Genomic DNA, 26,941 nt, shown 5'->3' with positions numbered 1-26,941 from the left:
TGGAGTGTTTGGTAATAGAATCAGCGTACACCAGAATGTCTTCCTAAAAGGCTGCCACCCCTCCGATTCCAGCAAATAAGCTGTTCATTAATTTCTGAAATACCTAGATGGCAGAGGCCAAACCATAGGCCTCCTGGTTTACCTGTAAGCTCTTTGAAGCGTAATGAAAGCAATGATATGATGGGGAACACCTTAGCTTAATGAATTCTAGCTGGTAAGTCTTCTATGTGTGATAATGGATGGCAATCAAACACAATTTGTTTGTTCACAGATCTTAAATCAACACATAGTCTCAAATCACATGGTTTTTTTTTAACTAGAACAATTGGCAACACCCATTCTGATGCAGTTTTGTAATGCCAGAATCACACATTTCACTTAACATTCTAGATCACTCCAACCTGGAGCTCATGGAATATGTCAAAGTTCGTGTCTTATCAGATTAGTATTGTTCTTCAAATCTATGCTATGTGCAAAACCTTTAACTTTTCTCAATTCGTTCTGAAAAACCTCTTTATGTCTATCTAGCAAGAATCCAATATCATACTCATTTCCTAACGATCCATCTTTATACAAAAGAACAGGATTTTTGGCATTAGGATTAAGGCAAATGTCCATTCTACCTTGGTGTCTCCGTCCTAACACATGCTGACCATTGATTGCTACGTACACCTTGCCCACTATTTTCCTATGTTGAAATTTGATAGTGGCCATACAATATCCCATAACATAAATATTATTTCTGCCATATTTATATATTCTGGATGCCAAGAAAATGTGTGTCAGAGACTATGGTAAAAAGCAATCCGGAATCAGCCATCTTTTTGTTTATCTATATAAATCATGCACTTCGATAGTTTCGAATATTCTTCATCCACACCACAAATAACAACCTTATTAGGATTGCATTCATAGCCACTAAGATTTTAATTCTTCTCATAATCACAATCACTTGTATTAAACTCATTAAAGCCACCGTCACTCACATGCAACTAATTTTTACGTCACAATTTTCAAATACTTCTTGGCAAGATAGTCCCAAAATGACATTTTCCTTAGTATTGCCCATTTCTGAAAAATCTTAAACCATGGAGATCCTCCAAAATGTCCCTTTCATGTATTCACTAAAGAAATGACCAACCTTACCGCATTTAAAACCTTTTTTGTCCACAGCCTGACAAGATTTAAACTAGGCAATATATGTTTTTGGACCACAGAAAGTGCACCATTTCTTATGTTTAAAAGATGACAAAATAACTTTGCATTGTCCCTTAACTTATCTAATGAAAATTACTTTCCATTGTCCTTCAAATTGTCTAATTTCATATCCCTTTCCTCCCCTATTGGAATAAGTGCGATTTCAGTTTCACTGATTGAAGGAAGAGATTGAACTCTCCACAATTGTAGCAATATCTATAGTATCAATCAGTGTTGGATCTCTATGTCTTAGTAATTGCCGATTTGATCTTGAATATAAGCATCAATTTAATTACCAAACCTGTAATTTGCCGCTAGTGTACGTAAAGTTGCTACATAAGGATTAATAGATTTAATAGGTAACTGGTAGTGAGTGAACCTCTCCATAATGATATGATGTTCTTCCGTGAAATGTTTTTTAAGCCTGTCTAGTGCCTCATTGTAACAATCATATTGGGGAGAGGATGTAACCTTACAGTTAGAACAGTTAACCTCAAAGCTGGGGAACTGGGTTCAAGTCTTGGCAATGACGCTCAAAGTCCTGTGATTCTGGGAAAATCACGTAATTCCCCTGTGAATGAATGTGTCCATCTGTAACAAAACTGGTGCTCATGTAAAGCGCTCTGATACCCGATGTCTCGAGTCTAGTTCGTGCTAGCTGGTGCTATATGAACTAATAAATGATAAAAACTAAAGTAGGGAATGGGTATTCAATGTTGAATGTACTCAACATCACAATTTTCAGCATAGTGAGATGCAGTGATTTGCTCATATGCATACAGCTATTTGCTCAAGTGACAAAGTCGAGGTCTGAATGAAGACCACATTATTCCAAACAAAATATCCCCTGGGAGTCTGCTGATAAGTTCACAACCATTTACACTTGTGAAGATAATGATGTATGTAATACACAAGTTTAATGCAATCCTAAGGACCCTAGGTCACTGCTTTTAAGAGGTAGTTTGGATTTTAAGGAGAGCAAGAGATTCCCTGATAACTAAGTTCTCATGAAGATCAGTCAGCCACACGTCCCTTCAGTTTCATCTGCTAGCACTGCCTCTGTCCCTTTTCTGTTATAACTCTTGTTGACTGGATTCTGTTGGCTCTACCTTTAGATATTACAAGTGTGAACAATTGTATCAGGAATATACCTTGAATCTGGGTTCTGTTATTATGGAACTAAAAGATTGCAGGCAACACTGATAGGTCTGTTTGATTTGTATGCCTTTTTGACTTTACCATCCAGGTGTTTCTCACTTGTCAAGCAACCACGTATCCTCCTGAGGCGGAAGCCGGGAGTTAGCTGTAACTTTTTTTAAAACTTTGTGTGTCACTTGTAATACTGCTGATTTTAAAAGCACCTACCTGCCCCTGGCACTACAGGACTCAGATCCTGAGCACACCGCACAGCTGTCTCTGCGCTGTCAGTGGACTTGGAAACCACAAACAATTCACGTCGCCATTGCCAGCGTGCAGATAGGCCACGCCCCCTTGGAGGCCACGCCCCCGCCTCGCTCGGTATATAACGCTGAATACAAGCGCCGTCTGCCACAACCACGCATCCTCCTGAGGCGGAAGCCGGGAGTTAGCTGTAACTTTTTTTTAAACTTTGTTTGTCACTTGTAATACTGCTGATTTTAAAAGCACCTACCTGCCCCTGGCACTACAGGACTCGGATCCTGAGCACACCGCACAGCTGTCTCTGCGCTGTCAGCGGACTTGGAACCCACAAACTATTCACGTCGCCATTGCCGGCGTGCAGAAAGGCCACGCCCCCTTGGAGGCCACGCCCCGCCTCGCTCGGTATATAACGCTGAATACAAGCGCTGTCTGCCACAACCACGTATCCTCCTGAGGCGGAAGCCGGGAGTTAGCTGTAACTTTTTTAAAAACTTTGTGTGTCACTTGTAATACTGCTGATTTTAAAAGCACCTACCTGCCCCTGGCACTACAGGACTCGGATCCTGAGCACACCGCACAGCTGTCTCTGCGCTGTCAGCGGACTTGGAAACCACAAACAATTCACGTCGCCATTGCCGGCGTGCAGATAGGCCACGCCCCCTTGGAGGCCACGCCCCCGCCCTCCCTCCCCCGATAAATTACGTGCATTTATTGTACGCGCATCGGACAGGCACAGCGGGCGCGCCGTTTGCCGCCGAAGGCACGCCTAAGGCAAGCCCGTCTTCGCCCGTCATCACCAAGACATCGCCTCTCGCCGGTTCCCCTGCTCAAATTACACGGACACACCACTATGATAAAAACTGTCTCCTTGCACTAAACCAGGGCCAACGCTGTGATAAGCTAGTGGGCTGCATTGGACAGACTGACCTACATTGTAAGTCCTGTAACTTTGTTACACCCAGGCCGAGCCTACCTGGACATAAAACTAGTATGATAAAACATACTTCGCTCACGATTCTTCAGCTTAATGTCAGGTCCCTGGTAAAGCACCACCCTGAGGTCAATACTCTACTGACCGATGAAAACCCTGACATACTATTCCTGTGCGAAACCTGGCTCAAGGATGAGCTAACCAGCATTCCAAATCTCACGCTGCCAGATGGATTCTCTATGATATCCATCAATAGAGATTCTAGGGGAGGTGGCATAGCCGTTATTTATAGAACGCTATATTCCTGCTCCTTTCTGAAGGAAGACATCACGGGATGCGAGTGCGCCCGCTTCAAAATCACCACTAGCCCTCATTTCTCCCTTTCAGGCCTCTTTATCTACCGACCCCCGGGGCCCACCTCTAAATTCACGGAGGAACTCCTAGAGGCAGCCCACGCCCTGGTTGTGACCTCCACCAACTTTACTATTCTGGGAGACCTCAATCTCCATTTTGACTCCACTTCGGATCCCATCATCAGAAACCTCCTGGCAGACCTAACAGCCCTACAGCTGATCCCTCTTATCCAGTCCACTACGCACTCTGCTGGTCACCTACTTGACCCAGTATTCACCAATATCCCGGAGGCCATAGCCGATCCACCCAAACCCATGGGTTGGACCGACCACTTTCTCATTAAATTTGTGATATCGGCCGACTTCCAGCCCAATAATGATCCGCCTCCCTCCTGCCTTAAGCGGCCCTGGCACAAACTCCAAAATAAGGATCTCTTTGCTATCTTAGGAGAACTCAACCTCGTAACCACTAATGACATTAATACGTCCTATGCCTCCTTTCAGGACTGGATCATTAAAGGACTCGACACCCTTATACCAGCCAAATGGACTAGAGGACGCAGCACCCCCTCTAACCCATGGTATAATGAAAATCTGAAACTCTTAAGAAAGGAATGCAAAGTAGCAGAACGTAACTGGAGAAAGGATTACAAGGACAAGGACAAAGCTCTCTACCTGTCCAAACTAAAATCATACCATAAAGCTATACGCACGGCCCGCGCATCCTTCTATGCCAAAGAAATTGACTCCAGCTCCAACCCTACGAAAACCATTTTTAAACTGGTTCAAAAGCTGCAAAATTGTGGCAATCCTGCCTCGTGTATATCTTCCACACAGCAGTGTGAGGACCTCGCCACCTTTTTTATTGAAAAGGTAAGGAAAATCTATAACACCTTCTCACAGAACCCTTTTGACTACACTAGTTCCTCCAACTCTCCCTTTAAAGGCACCAGACTGCCATGCCTACCTGAAATCTCCCATGGGGATCTAGTTAAACTTTGTAGAAAGGTTAAATCCGGCGCCCCTTCAGACCCATGAGACCGGCTCAATTCCTAGAGGCTCTGGATTTCTTTCTTCCATCCCTGGCCACACTCCTCAACCTCTCCTTTTCCTCTGCGATTGTTCCCACTTGTTGGAAACAAGCATGGGTTACCCCCATTATCAAAAAGCCGACCCTAGACCCCACAAAGCCGGAGAACTATAGGCCCATCTCACTGCTCCCCTGGGTGTCCAAACTAGCAGAAGCCCATGCTAACACTGTACTATCAGACCATGTGGCCCAAAATAACATCCTGGACCCTTCTCAGCACGGGTTCAGGCCAGGGCATAGTACGGAGTCCGCCCTTCTATCCACCACCGAACATCTTCGTAAGGTATTAGATGCCGGTCAAAGTGCTGCGCTGATATTGCGCGATCTCAGCGCAGCCTTTGACACGGTATCCCACAACATCCTGCTGAAATGCCTGGAAGATATAGGGATTAGTGACTTGGCCCTCGAATGGTTCCGCTCGTTCTTGACGGGCAGATCCTTCCGAGTCTCAGCACCCCCGTTCACCTCCCGGTCTCACTCTATCGGCCAAGGAGTTCCGCAGGGTTCGGCACCCAGTCCATCCCTTTTTAACCTGTATGTGCAGCCCCTCGCGGCGGTGGCTAGAGAATGGGACCTCACGCTGGTGTCGTACGCCGACGACACACAGCTGGTGATTACCCTCTCTGAGGCCCCCTCAGCCTCCGCCACGAGATTCAGGGATGGACTGGCTGCAGTCACCCATTGGATGACGGGTAACTGCTTACAACTGAACGCAGGGAAAACAGAGGTGCTGCTCCTTGGTAAGAACCCCAGCTGTTGGAGCGACCATTGGTGGCCTTCCTTGCTGGGCCCCATCCCACCCCCTAAAACGTTGGTAAAAAACCTGGGAGTTTGGTTGGACTCCTCATTGAGCTACCAAACCCACACCAAAAAAGTGGCAGCTACGTGTGTGGGCCTGCTGAGAAGCCTCAACCCCATTCTTGGCTTCTTCGATCCCAAAACACGTTAGCTCATAGTCCAATCTATCATTCTCTCCCGGTTGGACTATGCTAGCATCCTACTGTTAGGCGCTAACAAAGCAGAGACAACTAGGCTTCAACGAATTCAGAATTCTGCGGCCAGGGCTATAGTTGGCCTTCCTAGAAGATGCTCTGCTAGAGCCACCATACAAAGACTCCACTGGCTCCCAGTGGAAGCTAGAATCCAATTTAAGGCTCTCACCACTGCCTTCAAAATCCTCAAAACGGATGACCCTGTACTCCTCCGTCCACTTTTACTACCCTACACCCCCCCAGCGCAACCTGCGCTCCCTAGGTCAACATCTGATAGTGGTTCCCCGCACGAAACTCTGCCGTGTCGGGGGTCGCTCCTTCAGAGTCTTGGGAGCAAAACTCTGGAATTCCCTCCCTCCGAATATCTGTCGCCTTGACAATCTGTCCGCTTTCCGCAAGGCAATTAAAACCCACCTGTTCCCACTGCCTTAAGCCTTCGCCCCCCCCCCCCCCCCCCCTTCTCAGTAGGTTATGCTATGGTTTCTCAGCGCCGGGACGCCCCGTTGCTGGGGCAGCTGTCGTGCTTCAACAAACTCGTAACATAACATAACATACCCCTACAACGCTGCTCATTCATCACATCCACACACTACTTTAAAATAGATTAACTGATACACCTCAGATGACATACCAATTCTTGGAGTTCAGGTTGGTTTCTAGGCCAAGGTCTTCTGCCTGAATGTTGATTGACCTCTGAATTGGTGATAATTTGGATTCCAGCTCAACCAAATTTTCTTGAATCTTCTCCCAAATCCGTGGTACCCCAAGCAACACAGTGGGTCTCACCTCCTTCAGCATGTCAACCAACGAGCGCTGCAATTAGAAAGAGTTGACGGGAATGTGTACAGATTTGATCCTTTAATAAATATCTTCACCTTCTGATTTGAATCTGAAATAGAGTTATAGTTAACAAAGATGTTCTTATTTAGCAGTTATGTCTGACGAAGACTTCATCTGCAGATTCCTAACCTCAGAATATTCCCCAGTCGTCTGATTGGATCCAGAAATTTTTGAGCGGTCGCCTCACACCGGTGGCGAGGTGCCTATATAGGTGCCACCCCAACACACTTACCTCAGTTCCTTCTTTACCACGCCACTAGCATAGATTCTGACGAACCCTTCTCAGTCATTTTTTGGCTGACTTTTTCAGCAGTTTGCAACTTTGACCAGTGTGATTGTTTTCTTCCATTTTTTGGGTATGCCTCTAAAGTAACCAACTGGTTTCAATCATATTGGTGCCTGACAAGCAAATGTTTTTTGACAGACCCCCACTTGGTCTGTCTGTGGTGCCAGTATTGTAGGAATATGGAGCATATTTATGAGCCCCTTGCGCCTCTGAATCATTAAATTATGTCACTCTATGATGGTGCAAACCAGCAAATCAAATGTATGAGGCCACGTGGCCTCATAGATATGGAATATTCTCAAGAAGGTGTGATAACCATCGCAAGAGTAACTTAACACAACTCCCAACATCGCAGTCTATCACGGGAAAATTACAGCGTGTTAACGTAGCAATCTCAACACGGTGGCACCATGCGCTAGTCACCAGATAACGCTTCAAATGTCTGCATTAAAACCAATGCCACGCCGCAAAAATGCAAAAAGCGAACGCAAAAAATCCTATGATGAGGCCAAACGCGATACAAAAATCAGTGAAAACCAGCTACAGGCCTGCAAGTCACATGAGTCAGGTGGAAGAAATCACCATAAAAGTAGAAAAAACAGACAAACAAATGGCAAACAACAGCAAAGCACAATGGATGGTGTTGGAGCAAGTCCGGAGGAGAACCAGAACCCCCACAAGCCCCCCGGAGGACCTGCCTTGGACCTCTGGGTCAGGGAAGGCCAAATAGAAGAAGAGTAGGAAGAAGCGCTTCAGTCCGCAGGAATACAGGATCCTGATAACGAAGGTGGTCGAACACCATCAGAAACTGTTTGTCAACTCCTGTGTCATTGGCAACAAAAAACGGACCATGGCAGTCCATCGTAGACAAGGTGAATGCAGTGGGAGTGCTGAAGAGGACAATGGAAGACGTCAAGATGCACTGGAATGATGTCATGCACAAAACCAAGCTGAAACTCCCCAACAACTGGAAGGCAGCAATGCAGACTGGAGGTGGCAGTCCTGCGCCACAGGATGAGCTGGACGATATGGAGGAAATGGTGTCCACAGTCATCAGTGGGGAGATTTTGGCAGGAGTCGGGGGACGAGACACTGCTCAACATGACCAGACACAACAGCACCAGGGTGAGCAACGACCAGGGACTGGGGAGACGGGGGAGATGGGCACAATGGCACACATGCACAATTCAGTAGAGCACATCTGCGAACAAACCATGCCCCTGACCCCCAACTACCACCATGAGACCAATGCACCCAAGTATGCAACATCTCAGCACTGCATAAGCACAGAAGTCAAAGGCACATTGCATGAAATATATAAGGGCAGCACAAACAGAGGTGCAGGGGCCACTCTCCCAAAATGCAGCACACACACACATAACAGGCAGAGCACATCAACACTGATAACAAGGTGCCACAAACCGTAACACGTCCACAACAGAACACAGGACACAACTGGTGCCGACTGGGTGTAGAAACTGGCCAATAACAAGTGGCATTGCAGGAAAATGTGAGTTGATAAAGTACAAGTACAAATACACACATGTCTGTTATCAAAATGTCCACTGTCAATAGGCAGCTACTCCCAAACAGCCACGATATATACAATCATGTAGTCTGTTTGTACCACCCCCTTTTGTACTGCTTTTGGCCGCCATAAGTGTGGCAGGGTATGCTCATATGTGAGTCCCTTGCTCACTTTGCCACTGGATTCAAGCAAGCCGGGCTGAAGACGGCTGGAATGCCAGAAACCGATCCTCGGAAGCTTGTTTCCGGTCCAGGGAAGGCATGGCTTGGCAGTTCGGGCTGGACTGTTACCATGAGGCACAGGGTCAGACTGATTTGCATATAGCCATGTCTGAACTGGTGTGGCAGAGTGGGCTAAAGAACGGTGATGGATTAAACCCAGATCTTTTGACTGGGTGTGAGTGTTTGATTGGTTCAGATGCTCCATCCATTACCACCCCCTTTTGTACTGTGTTTGTAAACATGGACAATATGACAACATACATGTAAACACAATGTTAAACAGCATCTCCCCTTAACATTGCAGAGGGAGAATCAACACCTCCTGCAGATCAGCCGACCCTCTCTTCTCTAATAACGAAGAGGACCACCACAGACCTCCAGCAGTTCATTAACAGCTTACGCGACACACCTCCAGGAGCAGGGCAGCTCAGCTGCTGCCCGCCCCCTGCACGGACCACATTGAATGCAGCCTCCACCACCACGGCTGCCTCCCTGGATCCCCACGAAGAACACATGGCCTTCCAACGCCGTGTGTTGAGGTGCGAGGAGCAGCTGGCTGAACAGGTGCGGGTGGGCTTCAAATGCATGGCAGACAAACTGGATGCCATACATGGGTGTCTAAGTCCTATCAGGGACCACTCACAGTCCCTAATGGACACCCATAATCTGCTCCATGCTCTCCAACAGACCATGGTTGACATAGCTGGAGACTAGAACAACTGTCCAGTCAGAGTGGCTCCAGCGATGGCACCCGGGAGTTGGGGCACATGCGGAGGTTAATGGAGAACATGGAGCATGCCAATGCGGAAAGAGTGGCTGCCATGGCTGCACACCAGTGAGTGGTAGCTGGGTTCTACAATGACATCAAGACCATCCTCCTGGCATTGCTGCCCCAAGGCCTGGCGCTGATGCATGCTGCTCCTACCACCACATCCACATCTCCACTTCCTGAAGTGTCAGTGCCACCCAGTGTGGCAGACATGCAACCTCCGTCTCCTAAGGTGTCAATGCCACAGAGTGCTGGAGACAGAAAACAACTGCCCACACGTGCGGCACATGGAACAGCAGAGGACGAAGGTGCGGATGAAACCTCCTTCGTGGTAAGAAGGACGCAGTAGCATTCATCTCCGCCATATGGCCGGTTTCAGCTTGGTACTGCCCTCTGCATCATCACCTTCCACTGTCCTCCGATGCACCCTGCGACACTCACCTTGGACCTCGACATGGACTGCCATAATCTGTTTGACCACCAATGACACAGCAATCAGACTGCAGACTGAACCCTTCCTCTTCCTTTGGACTGGTCATTCCCTGAAGGCCTCTAGTTGGCCCTCCACGGGCAAACAATGTAAAGTGGGGTTTGCATGGCCCTGTACTGCTCCAGATGCAACACTCCACCGAATGTGCATTAAACATTCTGAATCACACAGATGTGTTGTGTCCATGGTCTGTCAGGTGTGGTAGTATGGATGAATGTAGGGTCAGTGAATTCTTCTGAAATGTCCATGTGGCTCATGTCGTTGGCATTGGGTCACAGGGTAACACATTGCCGAATGTTGTCTGGGTGGCGCCTACGGCACAACAGCGACACACGCATTTGTTACTTCCTTGTCCAGCCCTGTACATAACCATGCCCAGAGCCCCGGCGTCTTTGTACAAACCCTTACGCTGGACTGGCATACGCCACGCCAGCCCAGCCCCTTAAGTTTATTCTCACAGGGGGGGGAACGATGCTAAATGTGCCAGAACTTGCCTGTAATGATCTTCTGGTCACAGGTCTAGTTGTCAGCATACCACAGCCACTCCCTCACGGCTGGTGTACACCCACACCACACCCATCCAGCACACGTGTCACAGGACATGTGACCCGGGCAATAAAAAGGTCCTGGTGCACGTGCTCGACGCCAATTCCGACCTCTCTAGGGGTGTATCCGTGTGGTGTGCATGTGGGCCCAGGGGCCTGCAGCATCACATTCCGCCGGCCCGGAGGTGACATGATGGCGTCCGCACCACAATACCCAATCATAGAGGGTCCATGACTTTTGGAACACAGACTTGGTGGCACCGGATGCACTGTGGCTGGCACAGAACACCGCCACCGGATGGAGTCTTTCGGTGCACTGAGGTAGGGGTACGTGAGTGCTGAGCGGGTGTGCAGCCTGCAATGATGCCCCGTACCGGCAGTCCGGACATCTCAGGTTTTGTGTGTCCTGCTGGACCACAGTGTAGGCCTGAGCCAGCGGTCAGCGCAGGTCTACCGCCATGTGGCATGGCCTCGCTGGTCACAGAGTTAGTGGCACCTCAAGGGCTGAGCGGGTGTGCAGCCTGCGAAGATGCCTATGCACTGGTATGTCCTCTGCCATAGCGTAATCAAGAGCCAGCACCAAATGTGAGATCTGCTGGCCTGCGGAGTGGGCTGCATGATGCAGAGTGTGCCCTGTCTGTGGGCCCCAAGTTTGGGCCTTGGAGCGGCACTCTTTTCTATACGCCGGGGGCGGAAGGTGCGCAGTGAGGCCTGGGTGTGCAGGGGCGGGCATGCACCACTGAGCGGCAGGCAGGGCTGGGGTGCAAATGCCTGGGTGCGCTGGGGTAGGTTTGCACTGCTTCGCGGCAGGAGGTGCTGGGGAGCATTTCCTGGGTGCGCAGGGGTAGGCATGCACCGCTCGGTGGCAGGAGGGGCTAGGGTGCAAATGCCTGGGTGCACAGGGGCGGGCATGCACCGCTGGGCGGCGGGAGGGGTTGGGTGCAGCTGCCTGGGTGCGCAGGGGCAGACAGGCGATGATGTTGTGTGCAATTGAATGTACTTTGCCGTTCTTGTATCTGGACTCTGTTTCAGATGACCGATGTTTCAGATGTAGGACCTGGTGAACTGCACTACATACCGGCATATGGTTGGAGACACACTGGTGGCAGCAGGTGAGCAGTGTGGTCTGGGTGTGCAGTGTTGGCACTCTCTCTCCATGTCCCTGAATTCTTTTCTCTGTGTCTCTCTCTCCCTCTCTTTCTGTCTACCTCTCTTTCCGTTTATCAGTCTCTCCCCCTCTCTATCCATCTATCACTCTCTTCCCCTCTCTGTCCGTCTATCACTCTCTCCCCCTCTCTTTCTGTCTATCACTCTCTCCCATTCTCTGTCTGTCTATCACTCTCTCCCCCTCTTAGTCTGTCTACCAATCTCTCCCCCTCTCTTTCCGTCTATCACTCTCTCTCTCTCTTTCTCTCTCTCTGTGTCTCCCTCTCTTCTTCGCTCTCTCTGTGTCCTTTGATGTGCGTAGGACACACCTTATCATCATGATTTTTGTCTTGCAGGCCGTGTCCTACGGTTTGTCACGGGGGAGCTGCCATGTGTCTTCTTTTCGGTTCTGTGTTTATTTGAATAAAGTTTCATTTGTTGATATGAAGGTGAAGGTGTGATGCTTATTTTTGTGATGACACATGCATGTTACCAGATGTGATTGTGCGACATCATGCAGATTATTTGGTACAGGATTCTGTGTAGTTGATGTGGCATGCCTTTGTCGGGGAGGGTGCCGGGGGGATCCTGGCGGTGGTGGAGGTGGGTGCTGTGGTCCTGTGGTCCTGTTGGGGCAAAGAGCTGCATGATTAGTGGCTCCATGGCACTGTTGCCCTTAAGGTGTGGCTGTGGGCTGGGCTCCCTTGTGTGGTGCAGGTTGTGGTCCGACTTAGCACCAGGTCAGAGCAGGTGTTAGTTTCATGCAGCTAACGCGCCTTATCGCCTGTTTTAGGATCTTATTGCCAACCTGGCTGCTCGTTGAGATTGTTACGGAGTGGTGTTGTCACAGCTTTTTGCATGGGAACGCCTACGCTGCATCTCATTAGCGATAGTTTCCGGGGTCGTCAGTGGCGATGTTTTTTGCGGCTGCTATTGCAGGCAAACTCGTGCTATGGGCTGTTAGCACCAGCTTGTGAATAGGACGATTCATTTATTGCCATTTTGGTTGCACTAAAGTGCCATTAACTTGGCAATAATTCCTTGAGAATATGCCCCTATGTGTGTGCACTCGCCTTCAAAGTGAAAACTAAGCTAATTTGGTGAGTGGGTATTTCCTTCCCGGAGCAAATGAGATGGTCAGCAAGATAACCAAGTTACGTATTTTTTTCATTCTTGATTTACAATCCGCATCAGGTTATCTTTGCTCAGGAGTCCAGAAATGTACCAGTTTTATCACACCACATGGGTGTTCCAATTCTGAAAAAATGACATTCTGTCTGATATTGAGGTTAGATATGTGTGTGTTCAGTGTGGAAGAGAAACGGGCCAGATGTATCAAAGATTTGCGTTGCCCTTGCGCCACGCAAGAGGGCACAACGGTGACGCAAAACCTTAGTGTGATGTATCAAGCCATGCAAGGCCACCTAGCATGGCCCTGAGTGGCTTGATAAATCTAGTGTACATAATGCAACGCAAATTGCTGCCCTGCATTCCTCTGCCCCCAGGAAGGCGTTCCATGGGTGAGCGCGGGTGTTCCCACGCATTTCCTCATGGATTTTGACACAGTACCAGATTTACCATTAGTGCCATACCTGGGAATGCATCAAAACGCTTCGCCTCCCCAGGTGAGGCATAATGTGGATTTTAAAAAAAATGGCACTCAGGATTGTTTTTGTGAGGGAAGATGTCCCTTCTTGTTCCAAAACAAGCCTGCCTCAAATGCAGGCACCCTGGCATCATGACACAAGAGTGTCGTTGGCAAGTGTGCCAGCGCTAGGAAAGGGCAGGAATACGTTGTAAAATGTTGAGTACGGCGCATTCTTGCACTTTCACGCAGCGCAGCAAGAAGGCGTGCAGGGTTGCGCTGCGTTGCGCAGCGTTGCGCTGCGTGAAAAATGATAAAAATCGGCCTGAATATTTAGGGCATTTCATTTGGGAAATGAAACAGGACAGAGACCAGGTCTGGTGAAGGTCTTTTGGGGGGATGGAGGGGTGTGCGGGGAGGACAGAGATCCATTGCTATCCGAATGTGTGAATATTATTTAAAACATGTTGAGAAGTTTGCATGAAGTACTCAACCAATTAACATACTTAAAAAAAGGCTGTGTCTGGATGGTAAAACAAACAGGAAAAAGCTTTTGAAAAGTGGAAATAAGCCCACTAAAAGCACCATGTGTACAATATTGTCTCGGAAATGTAATCTACACAGTACAGTGGATGCCAATTATAATGGGCTGGGACTCTTTTGTTCCAAATGAAAAATAGTAGGGTGCGCCCAATACTTTTTTTTCTGGTATCATTTAAGAAAAGAGATTATATTCTGTGGTAGAAAAGGAATTGCTGGCATTCTCTTGAGTGGTGAACAAATGGATTTAGGATTGGTGCTGTAGGCCCAGGCCATTTCTTCCAAGCCCCTTTGTATTGGATTATATGTACCTGTGCCAGGTGTTGGTGCGGTTGTGGCATGCCAGCTGCGGCCATGACTAGGACATCAGTAGCCCAGGAAGGGCTGAAAACGGCAGAGCAGAAAGATAGCAGGCCCAGTAAAATAACAAAAATAGTATATTATTTAAATGGAGTGAAATTAAAACAAGTCAAGTGCAGTGTCACGATGCCCCTCAATGTGGCAAGACTAAAACCCATGTGTCTTTCTTTACTCCCGGCCTTTCTTTATAGAAGTTGTAATAAGTGTTTCACGAAGCAAAATAAATGTTATCTTTACAGGTGCTTCCTTTGATGGGAGTTCAAGAATCCAGAGTTTGCCCTGGCCTGCAGGTTGCACAGCTGAAGGCTGATGAAACCCCCTCAGTGCTCCCTGTTCTTTGTGGCTCCCTCATCAGGAGGGGTTCAGTGTTCAGTGCTCGGCCCTGGTCAGGTCACCCCAATAGGAGCTGGTAAATGTTGGCTTCACCTCGAGGCTGACACCTGAGCGCTGCAGAGTGTCTCCCAGGTGAGTCTCCTGAAGCAAATGCGCCTTGTTTCCGTGAGGCGCTGAGAAGCGCTCCCAGGTCAAACAAGATTACTTTAGAAGCCATCCCAGAGTTATTAGATGATCATCCAACTACTGTAGAAGTCATTTTCACAGCATCGGACATCATCAAGCACTTGAAGTCATCAGCAGACTTAAGAAACTTGAGCTTGATGACTTGCGAATGACTTGAAAATGGGCATCTGATGACTTAACAAGGTGTGACTATTCCTGATGACTAGAGGAGGATTTACGAATGATAATGTGATGACTTCACAAGGTGTGACTATTCTTGATGCCTTCAGAAGATTTAAGAATGTGTATTTGATGACTTCACAAGGTGTGACTATTCCTGATGACTTCAGGAGGATTTAAGAATAAGTAAGTGATTACTTCATAAGATCCAATTGTGCTTGATGATTTGAAAATAAACATCCAAATCTCCACCAGCATCATTTCTTTTTAACATTATGAAATTGCTCCTGATGTTTTGAGAATTATTATACTTCAAGTGTAGATGGGTAATTGGAGAAAAATGTAACACACAAACGCCAAAAGTGACTACAGTGATCAAATATAAGATGGGCCACTGCGAGGAAATATGCAGCTGCACAAGCAAAGTTCTCAACTGACCCTATCCCACGAGGTTAAATTTCAGCCAGTCTTTGATTTATCACCCAAAACATTGAGCAGGAAAATTATAAAATTGCAACTACAAGTTCCAGAATGCCTAGTGGTACTTAAAGGTGGATCTTATGTAATAAGTCAGGATGGCAACAACGTACCAGGTTTGGGTCTCAGCATGTCCATGTAATCTTTGTAGCAAGCATCATAGCTGCCTGTTTCCAAGGTCCCTGCTACACTAGTTACTCCAGTCTCATGTTATTCTTAGAATTCTGGGACTTGAGTCCTGGTTTTATACTGGGTTAAATAAGACTACAAATTCCAGATTTATATGAAAAAAGGGACTGTCCTAACCAGTCATGCATCGACATGGCAAACTTGTCAACTATGACGTATTTACATACATTTTTGCAGAAGTGCCTTTCAGGTTGAGCCTGGGCAGCGCATGTGCTGCTCTGCGAGGCATGCTGTATTAAGGTTAGGCATAGAAGCTCCGCCCATTTCACGCCCATCTCTTCAATTGGCTCCTGTTACTATCTTTGCTAAATTGTTGCTTTTAATTTGTAAATAGGCTTACTAGTCCCTCCTTGGTACAGCCTTGTCTGCATGTGTAACCTCCCATAATGACTGGAGTTTTTACCTGAGTCGTTACACAGTCTGTTTGATAAGTCGGTAAGCACTATTTTCTTTAATGATTTTCTCCTCTTTCACCCACTCCATCGCAGCACGCCGCTCGCATTCATAATGTATTTATTTAAATTACAGTGCGGTCCGCTTTAACTATAGCAGCTGCACTTATTTAATTAATTAATTTACAGTTCGGCCCGCTTTCACTTTAGCTGCCACGCTTAATTACCAGCGTGGGCCGCTTTCACTTTAGTGGCCGCGCTACAAAACTACACATTATTTTTCACACTGTATAGTTGAGCACAAATGTCAGTTTTCAAAAATGAGCTGCACTGAAGCATATTTTGTACAGTCTGCACACAGAGATGCAGCAATGCAGTTAGCCCGTTTTCAAAATCCTAGAATAATGCACATATTCACGCAGTCTCCAGTGCTGCACTTTTGCACGTTTTACCCAGTTTGATAGTGATACAAGAATGCGCCTAGTTTTTAGGCTCCTGAAGTAAGGCGCATTTCACATTTTCATAACAACTGCAGTAATGCGCGTTTGCCTAATCTCCACAGTGCTGCAGTTTGCTCATGTGTGATTAGTCACCCTAGCCGCACATTAATGCACATGTGTCCAAGTTCTGTAATGCTTCAGATGCTTTGCAACTGCATAAAAATGCAATAAAGCTCACATTAGGACCTTTTTCACAATATTTCGGCAATTTATATTATCCAATTATGACAACGCCAGTGCTGGACTAACTGAAATATGTGTCCCTTTGCGTCAATGCCACCGTAAGTTTCTTGATCAACACAATTATACAGTAGCGAACTTATGTGTCCTACTTATGCAGTGCTGTAGTAACGCCCATTTGTGCTTGTTTTTCACAATGCACAGTGATGCACATATGTACCACCACGAATACATCATGCTTTCATTAATACACACTGACAAACACTAACTAGCTCGCATACAGACACAGACTGAAGTACAGGCAGGCAAACAGACATACAGCGGTGCACACAAAAGCTCAACACATAGTTTTCCAAATGCGCATGCCCAGCCAGGCACAGATTGCTCAATGTACAGCAACCGATAAAGATGCACAGAAACACACCACACTCACAAACCATGCGCACACAGGAGAAAGCTTTTCTTTAGACCCTGCTGCCGGATCAGCCGAACACAGAGGCTGTCTAGTCCCCCACCCTACATTTCCTGCCTCTTTAGCTCCCTCTTGCAGACGCTTTATCGTTTCTGCTTGCTCCCTGTGTCACAATGCTCCTATCTTACTCTCTCATTTTTCACACTTTCTGGTGTTCTCTCTCTTGCTCAGAGTCTAATGATAAAATATGTCTTGGTTTCAGTCCCCAAAATTAAGTGGCAGTACCCACCAACTGCAATAACCCGTACAAATGAAGCCCTGCACCCCTCGACAACACCCCCTTCATAGGCCAAAATGCAGCTAACACTCATGTGAATCACCCACGCGAGAAGTAAACCCAATGCAAATTGGAGCATTTTGAAACTCCACCTGGGATAAGGAAGTGCTTCTTAAAAGCTTCAACACGATACATAAAGATCCATGTTATGTTAATGGAGCTTTATAAAGCACGCTACCACCAAAAATGTCTTGTGAGAATTTTGCAGCACTGAGTTAAATCTGTTTTATTTCCTGTCTGCAAAATATTTTTTTTAAACTCACGGCTCCTGGGGCCTCTCTGCATTATTGTTTCCTATAACGAGTTGGTGTACGAAGCTTTCCTCAGTGTGTCTTGTCTGGTGGCAGTAAGAGAAGAACCGCTGTTGATGTTCACTTTTTCAGTGATGCTAAAGAAGAGTTCTCAGAGAGCCCAGCTGAGCAGTATTGATAGAAAGTGTGAAATCTGTGCACATTCCACCCTGCCTCCAATCCTCATTAAGAAGTGTGCAGAAATGTGCACGTATTCATTAGTGCCCAGAAGTCTTTAATGGCCCACTTCGCAGTAACCCGGTTTCATGATGCTTTGCTCGAGCGGTGCTCAGCTGGTCGCTTTCACTGCTGGTGATATGAGAAGAGGTGTGCACAGTCCACAAGCCCAACACTTAGTAGTAATGTGTTTTCATGTATTCTTCATATTGGCTTTATGTTGTCATCTAAACTGTGACTGCCAACGAAAGTAATGTTCAAAAATGTAAATTATTATGCAGGTACGTAAGTGGTTTTTATTAATCTTCGGCAGAATAAAAAGTCTGAGTTTACTTTGTTGGGATCTCCACAGCTAAAGCTAAGCCCTCTGAGCTAGCTTACCGATATCATGCCTGTCCGTGCTACTTCCTCTTCGTGGAGGTTATAAAATGTGTGCAGCGAGGTGACGTCCCATTCATCTCCCCCTCCTCCATATGTAATATTCTGCCTGTCCCCCACCGCCTCAGTATGACAATGACCCCATCCCTCCAAATAGTGACGCCACGAGTTTTAAGAACTACAACTCCACAAGTGACCTCGGGTGCAAGAGGACATGCCAGTAACGCCTGTTACCGACGCTGGTCCCCAGATCAGAAGGAGCGTACAGCAAGATACGGAGGAGAACCGAAGATGTCCGTGTGCGGTGGTGTTTCGGGGAAACCTTAGTTGGTGGAGTGTGCCCATCTTTGGCATAACCTCTGTATACCTTGCATTCAGTTTTTACACAATTAGAAATGGCTTAATTGTTTAATTTTCCAAATGTTCACTCTCTGCTTCCCACTCACCTTGATGCAGGAACCTAACTCACAGGTGGACTTGCACAAGCCTACGCACATCCGGTAGCGCCGGAAGTGACGTCATTGGAAGCACCAAGGAAAACCGTGAGGGAGCAATGGCGTTTTTAAGGGGTAATGTGGTGCGGCTTGGCTCTTTAATTTACCCGACTTTGCGCGCATACAACTGGAAGCAGGGAAATGACTGATTGTGACATATCGGGTAAGGAAACCGCAGGACCGGTTTAGAGCGAATTGGAACCTGGATTATTTATATGGTTACTCGCCCGTATTTTTTCCTCATATGTGTGCTCACAAGTAGCCTAAACAATCAAGGTTTAATGACTAAAAAAATCATGTTAACAAATGTTGAAAAGTGTGGGAAGGATTCAAAACGTTCTTTTGAACAGGTCTCTGCTCCGACGGGCCCACCGACATTAGTGACCCTGCAGATGCTAGCTAGCGCCTGGAAGGGGGTATTGCTGCTGCAGCACACCTGACGACCCACTGCTGGAGCGCCGCAGCGCTCAAAGGTGCCCAAGAATCGACAAATCATAGATTTATTTAAAGAGACTGAAAATCATCTGGGACCCCCCCCCCCCCTTTCCAGGTTCTCCATGATCTCTTTTCTGGCTATTTAGGGTTCAACGTGGTAATGTTGTATCAGTAGATTATACAAGTGTATACTCCCCTGTATTGTCTCTGGTTTCAGAATGTTTTCATTTTCTAGTGATGGCCTCCCCGACTGCACCAGATGGACACTGTCTGTGAAAGACGGCCGATCATTACGTAATTTCTCCTAACAGTTATCATTGCACGCCCACAGCACCGTACCCAGTACCTAAAATTCACAGGAACAATATTACACCAGGCAGTTATTTTCCATATTGCACAATAATGTTATCAATTCATTGACTTGCATATTTAAAAAAAAAGGGACGCTTAAGATGTTACATTCAGTATAAAATACACAAGGAAAGGTGAGCGAATCTTTTGAATTGGAAATGTACCCACGTGGGCCAGCTGTCTGCTACTTTGTGGTGTAAACTGCCTGTGGGAGGTATGGTAGGGTCAAAATACACGGTATACATTAGTACACACAAAAGAAGGGGAATGGATGGGTGAATGAATGTATGTTTGGCTGGAGGAACTTGATGGTATGGAAGGATGGGTGGGTGCGTAGGTTGGTGACTGATTGAACGCTTGGATGTATGATTAAGTATATTGAAATTGATGGGAGACAGAATGGATGCCTGGGTGGATGAATTCATGTTTGTCGTATGGATAAACAGGCAAATGTATGGATGGATGGGCGGACCGATGAACGGATGATTGGGTGGATGTATGTATGTATGGATGAATGAATGCATGCCAACAGGAAGGATAGATGTCTATCTCTGTATTTAGCGGTTTCCTTTTCACTTGTTCTATTCGGTGGTTCCCAGCTTCAGGGCAATTTAATCCTGTCTTCATTGTGATACACAATGCACATCTTGGCCAGCATCCAAATTTTTCGCGAAACTTTTAAAGATGGTTTCCCAGTACTTTCAAACAAGAAAGGCAAGTTAGATAAAGGGCGTCAGTCTCTGTAACATAATTTTGTATGGCATTGTAGATTCACTTGCTATAAATACGTGTTGGAGAGGGACTCGTACCCCCGCCCAGCCCCCCGCCTCCACCCCCTAAGTTTCAGGCTGCACAGAGACAGAGCGCAGGTCGAGGAAAGAGCGCAGCACCTCTCATGCTAATGGCTTTTAATAATAAAACAAGATAAACGCTAGTAGAACTGAAAATTAAAAACCTTTTTTTTAAAGGTAAACACTATGTACAAGAGTAGTTCGAGGCAATTAAGTTGATATGCTGAGCTTAATTTGTCAGAGTTTTGCATTGGAGCAAACATAATTTAGTGCCGATAAATGGTGGCCTCAACACTGGTATGTACCCAGAAAATTAGGACATGGATTAGGAGCCAAAAAATCAGTGTCTGACTAAATTTTGAAACCATTACTAACAATAGGGCTCTACTTGTGAGACCTATTGCATTGCAAATGCTTGTTTATTTTAATTCCTGTGTTTGCTGAGGGAATACAATATAGGTTTTCGATTTTGTACACTGAATTATGGAGGTTTTTAAGCCATGCTTAGACACTGCTTTATTTACACCCAAATACCCCTACAGTGTAATGAAGTCTGTAGTCGCCTTTCGGGAGTTTCCTTAGCTCTGGCTCTTAAATAAAAAGGCGATTGATGAAAGTAAGTAACACAGACCTCTCTACGTCATACCTCAGGATGAAAGGAGAGGCTAGTGATGGAGAAAGTAAATGACCAGCCACTTACAAAGGCATGAGAGGGGCTAGGCGAATGCTGATAGTGGGGTGAGGACACAAAGGAAGGTGGGCCCCCCAGGGAGAGGCAGATGGAGATAGGAGTAGACGCAGAGATAGCAGGGGAGCCTAGGAGAGACTAAAGGAGACTAACAGAAACATAGGGAGAGTAAGACTGAGGTGACACTGTATTGCAAGACAGTAAGAGAGCAAAGTAGCCACAAGAGCATAGAGAAGGCATATGTGGGAGAGGGTAGCTAGAGTTGACAGCGAGTCAGGGTGCCTCCATCAATGTTGCATGAACGTTGGTTTGTACTGGTTTTACTTCAATTGAAGGGGATATTCACTTCGTATGGCCAGGTTCCCAGCGGATGTGTACATTCCAGCAATTTCCATATTCGCCAGCTGCTACTGAGGAGCTGCTACTGCAGTAGGCTGTTGTGTAGCTAAGGCAATACATAGGAGTGTAGGTCCACTCTACCATTCACCCTACGGAGGTATTTAAAATGAGTACCATTGAATTGGGTAACAATAAACATCTGTTATTCAGCACTAAGATACCCTTGGGTCAACGTGCACTTCTCAAATACATGTTATGTTGATGTTAACATGTGGTCGGCATATAGTGGTTTGTGTGTGGTACCACTAGGCTCAACATATCCATGCATTACTATGGCATTTGCCATACTGTCTACAGTCTGATATGCTTCTTGTGAAATTGCAGAATGCTGTTACAAGGAAGCCAGTTGATTGACAGAGAGAGACAGAAATGTAATAAATACAAAAGGTCATGGTTAACACCAGGCCTAATTAGCAGCCCAATTAATAAAGAAAGTGTCAAAAGGGCACCCATGATATATGCAGTACAGATATACGGCTTTCGTGAATTCACAAACATTTACAGAAGTAGCCCAAGAAAAATAGTACTCCTAGAAAATATCTGTAAACTGCATTTTAGCATAAACATGCATGTGTAGATTTGTTCATGCGAAAATCTTAGTTTTGCAAGTTCACTTTCCCTCCAACCACCCTCTGGATAGAGGAAATAGTTTTTCCTCTCCTCTCCAATGATGTCTCTTTGCAGGGCATTCCTGCTGTACAATTGTGAATGGCATCGCAATCGTGCAGCAGGAATGACCCCACTAGGCACCAGGGATTATTTTTATGTTGAAATGGAAGTGACTCCTTGGGCAAGGGTCGCTTTCAATGGTGGGAGTTTATTTGTACCTATCTTCTTCCCCCTCCCCTAGAGCCAGGGGATTGTTTTTATTGGGCATGGGGGCAATCCCTTAGGCAAGGATTGCCTCCTACTTTTTCTTGGTACTAGTGGCTGCTTTCTCCTCCTCCTCCCGGGGACAGATCAGCCCGTTTTTGTGGCCTTCTGTCCTGGGGGGAGGGAGGGGGGGGCTTCACTAGAGCCAGGAATTCGTTTTTATAGTGTATTTACTCTAAATGAGTTTCATTTCCCTGCATGAATTTGTTTTTTTAATGGTGCATTAATAGCAGTATGTGTAGCTTCTGTTTTATTGAGTGTGAAAACCTTTTTTTGCATTTGTGCTCAATGTGTATTTTGTTGTCTTGTGAGTAATTGTTGTTGTTTTTTCTTTCTAGTCGGTTATTGTTGATTTTTGCTGTGTCTCTGCAGATTAGGTGCTGGTGAGTCTATCTATCTCTGGTAAGTGAGTCGTATGGTTTAGGAGTATATAGATCTTTGTGATAAAGCCACACTTTGTTACTTGTTTTGCACATTGTTGGTTGTCTCCTTTCTTAGGGGGTCATTAGGATCGTGGATGGACTTGAGTCCGTCCACGACCCCTGAGTAGGAGGGAACGTCCGCATGGGCTGCGGCGTTCCCTCTGTGCAGATTAGGATGTGACCGCCAGGGTGGCGGTCACATCCTCTATTTTTAACATTGCGGCGGGTGCGGCTTCAAGCTGCACCCGCAGCAATGTTAAAAATGCACGCATTGCATTTGAATGTAGAAAGTGGCAGGCACCACGCGGTGCCTGCCGCTTTCTGCATACAAATACAGTGGTACCCCCCATGTGCACCCCACCCCCCCTTCACCTAAGGGGCCCACAACGGGCCCCCGCAGTGAAGTTACACATGCTTTTCCACGGCGGAAAAGCAGCTGCGGAAAAGCATGTTTCTGTGCACATTCTAATGTGGCTGACGGTGTCTGAGAGACACCGTCACCATATTAGTGCTTTTCCGCCGCGGTTGTAAGCCAACCGCGGCGGAAAAGCTGCGGGCGGAAACCAGGACCCACCAGCCACCGTAATGTGGCGGTGGGTCTTTGGTGGGTCCGCAGAGGATTTTCCGCATCCTCCAGGCCGGCGGTGGCTTCCGCTGGCCCGGAGGATGCGGAAAATCCTCCATCCTAATAAGCCCCTTAGTCTGGATTATGGCTAGCCACAGGATTACTGCTCAGCAGGTTGTTGGTAACTTTGTGGGTCTTCCTCTGACCATGTATCAGAGACTGATTCCCCATCACCCTGATTGTGACCGTCTTTTTAAGATTTGGCCTGTCATCCGACAACCGAGCAAATCTTAGATTGTTAGCCATGTACAAATGCCAAATTAACATCCAAAAACCATGACTTGTGATATATATATATTTTTAGTATGTAACCTAACATAATGCCAAATAGGTAATAGTTGTCTTATATTGCAGACTGGTGACGTCCTGCTTTTGGACAATCCCGGGGAAGTTCTTTGTAAATGGCTGGTCGAAAATATAGGTGAAGCTGGTCGGACAATCACCGAAGAGAGAGATTTTAAAGCTACGATTCTGTTCCAATCATCTGGTAAGCACAATAAGTAAACCTTTATAATAAGTTTGCAACTGCAGGATAATGGTACAAATTACTAACCTGTTTCAGTAAAAACCTAGATTTGTGATCAATTAATCCAATAATGGACAGTAAAAATGAACATGCATGTCCTCACATATGCCTTGGATTGCTCTCCAGAGACAAATGTAACACTTATGAAAAGGGCTGAAACGTTTAGCTTGTGGCACTACTATAAGGCAGCCATTTTTGGATGAACTATTTTATTTAGGCAACTTTTTTCAGGAGGTTCAAGTTCAGGCTTACAATGTGTACTGTCTATTAAGGACAACCTACTTACTTGGTTATGGATAGATTGTACATTTGTCCTTTATTATCAATACCTCTTTATTTATATATTATGGCTAGTGTGTGAAGATATATTGCAAGTGGTCAATCTGTTTTGAAGTTTATATGTTAATATATATTTTTTCTCTTAAGTTTTTTTAGTGAAGAAACAGTGTCTAATGATTCAGGATATTTTTCAAGAGATAATTGCAAGCTATTCTGGCACTTTGAAATCTTTCTGCATGCAATGTTTTTAAATATGGCTGCTTTATACTGTTGGAGGGAACCTAGCAAATATTACATTGTTAGCCATGTATAGATGCCAACTCAAAAAACTACTCTTCCTATATATATTTTTTAATATGTAACCTAACATGATGGCAAATAGTTAATAGTTGTGTTATTTTGCAGACTCATACGCAGCCGTTGGTGAAGGACTCAAATGATCCTTCACGGTTCAAAGATGTTCTCGTTCCAAAGCGGAAATTGCACAAGCTCTTGGAGGAAGCCAAGGCAGCTCAGGACAGTGCAGGTTTTCTTCTCAATGGTATCAGCGAAATACTTTTTTCTCCAAAAGAACTTGCATCTGCAAAAGGTGTAACGAAGGCTCGTGCTGGAACAGCTGTCCTTGATGAGGAGAAGGTTGATGCATTATTTGGTAAGATATTACAAATGTTCAAAGTAACATTCATTCAATCTTGGATTGCGAAAATTCATTATTATACATGGTACCTGGTGTTAAAGGTTTGCATGTGTGGTCTGGTATCATATAATGGTAAGATGACTCAATCATTACTCAACAGATGTCTGCAAAAGAGCAAGAAGAGCAATGGGGGTCTTGTAATTTATTAACAATTTGTGCTGAGTTTGTGTTTCAAATCTGGCACAAAGCTGTGAGTTGTGATTTTATTTCTAAATCTGTGGTCCAGGTGAGGGGCTCAAACTGAATGAATGGGTGATGGCAAACTGAACTTATAAAATACTGTGCTTGCAGCTTTTATTTAGCCACATGTGCCTCTTTGACCAAGTGCCCTTAATGTTACACTTATGAACCCTTGTAACCCTAACAATATCTCATCTGGCACTCTATATGAAATAATGGAACAAACTTTTTAAAGGAAGCTCAGCCCTATTAAAATCTAAAAATAGTTGTGGTAACATGATACTGATGTATGTTATTTTATTTTTCCAGAGTTCATGAAGTCTGTCTGCAGTACCAACGGCTGGCCATCACTGGACTACAGAAGTATGAGAAGGAAGCTGGCGATAAAGATTTGCAATGCTAGGAGAGGATTAAAGAAAACTCCGAATCTAGAATCAAACGACTAAGTTGCTGGTTTCCGTTAAGCAATTTGTTCTGGTTGCAGTAGCCTGGCCTTTTTTCCTGGACTTTTTTCCTGGACTTTTTTCTGGATTTTTCCTCTTGTTCGGTATCCTGGCCCCCATGGGGCTAAATATGTGCTTGCGATAAATAAAATTACATGTTGACACATACCTTTTGAACATTTTTCATTTCACCACTGTTTGGTTTAGTCTTTTGCCACTGGTCACCATGTCAAACAGCTTCAAATAATGCTCTGTACCTCAAAATAAGGCAAGTCCCAGTGAGTCATGAGTATGGGAGTAGCAGCATGCATAAACAGTAGCGGCTCGTATAGGGCGTGCTGTGGGGAGGGGAAGTGTAGCAAACATGGACATACGCGGAACGGAGGAATGTAATTACTTTCCTTCGTTCTGTTGTATGTCTGTGTTTGCTACCCTGCCCCTCTCCGCCCGTGCCACCTCCCTGTTGCACGCCCTATGCAAGCCGCTACTGGTTGCTACGCTTATCTGAATGCAAAGTATAACATTCTTGCAGACCACTACTTTTGTATGAAGGTGCTTGTGGTATTTCTGCAGCAGAAACCTAGCTAAAATTGCATTTTTCAGATTTATTTTAAACAGGTATCTACCTCTCACTGTAGAATTAAAAAGTAATCTTTCCAAAGCAGGAGAAAATTAATCTGTGAATTAGGACCAGGTTTAGAGAAGTTTTGTGTTTGGTTTGCTTGTTTTATAATGCAGACCTGAATCAAAATCCTTTTCAGGATTTACAAATCGAAGCAAACAGGTATTTGGTACAACACTCATCAAAAATGGGAAAGTTTCCACAAACAGTACCCTTCAGTACAAAACCCAGGCTAGACTCTCAGACAACATTGCATTCTAGTGTAGTGGTGTTAAAGAGAGGGATAGACATGCCACTTCCCTGCTCTCTCCCTGTTATGCAACACAGCCAATTAGGGTGCTGCACTGCGTTCAGTGACAGTTTTATAAATCTGTGCCTTACTTTATAACTTGTGGCATTTCAAACTAATCTTGGTATTGTGTAAAAAAGGCATATTACATCAAAGTGGCCTGTTTTTGACAGGAAAGTACATCTAACAGGTGGTCTGCCAAATGTTTTTCTTACCAGCAAATCCATAGTCCTAAACTAGTAGGGAATACTGGCAGTAGGGGTAAAAAGCTGCTAACATGGAATTGTCAAGGTGTAATTCAACTGTAATAATTTATTAATGATTCTAAATTATTAATTAGATCTGGGAGTAATCCACTCTTAGCCGTCAGTTGGTTTAAAATAATCCAAGAGTATTTAAAGTAATCCATGCTCATTTTTGCGTTGGCATTAAATCACCCTAGCGTAATCAACACTGAAAATATAATGGCGCCAGTCTGATGTAATCAATATCCATCCTGAAGCTGTCATAGGATCATCCAGGAATAATCCACACTCATCCAGA

General features: G+C 45.6%; 2 protein-coding genes across 2 annotated transcripts in view; one reads left to right on the top strand and one right to left on the bottom strand.

The window, feature by feature from the left end:
• LOC147725890 (long-chain-fatty-acid--CoA ligase ACSBG2-like) overlaps window positions 1–26,941 on the bottom strand; it is a 282,463-nt gene that overhangs the window by 134,594 nt on the left and 120,928 nt on the right. Inside the window, exon 9 of the mRNA XM_086960032.1 lies at window positions 6,596–6,777. Coding sequence (XP_086816158.1) covers window positions 6,596–6,777 — 182 coding nt within the window. The remainder of the gene's footprint in view (window positions 1–6,595; window positions 6,778–26,941) is intronic.
• Window positions 9,820–25,540, top strand: LOC147725891 (uncharacterized). The gene is made up of 4 exons (XM_086962714.1): window positions 9,820–9,939; window positions 23,784–23,849; window positions 24,573–24,819; window positions 25,354–25,540. Exons 1-4 carry the CDS (start codon window positions 9,820–9,822, stop codon window positions 25,488–25,490), a joined length of 570 nt encoding a protein of 189 aa, XP_086818840.1. The 3' UTR covers window positions 25,491–25,540.

Source organism: Lissotriton vulgaris, chromosome 3_1 (genome assembly GCF_964263255.1).
Source record: "Lissotriton vulgaris chromosome 3_1, aLisVul1.2, whole genome shotgun sequence".
Classification (NCBI taxonomy): Eukaryota; Metazoa; Chordata; class Amphibia; order Caudata; family Salamandridae; genus Lissotriton; species Lissotriton vulgaris.
This window is presented reverse-complemented; position numbering and strand designations above follow the sequence as displayed.

Bases quoted from the DNA above. Each gene is read 5' to 3' on its own strand.
- LOC147725891 (XM_086962714.1), top strand. From the start codon at position 9,820: ATGCAACCTCCGTCTCCTAAGGTGTCAATGCCACAGAGTGCTGGAGAC. The intron at 23,850-24,572 runs GTAAGCACAATA...GTTATTTTGCAG, and splicing joins GATTCTGTTCCAATCATCTG to ACTCATACGCAGCCGTTGGT. The intron at 24,820-25,353 runs GTAAGATATTAC...TTATTTTTCCAG, and splicing joins GAAGGTTGATGCATTATTTG to AGTTCATGAAGTCTGTCTGC.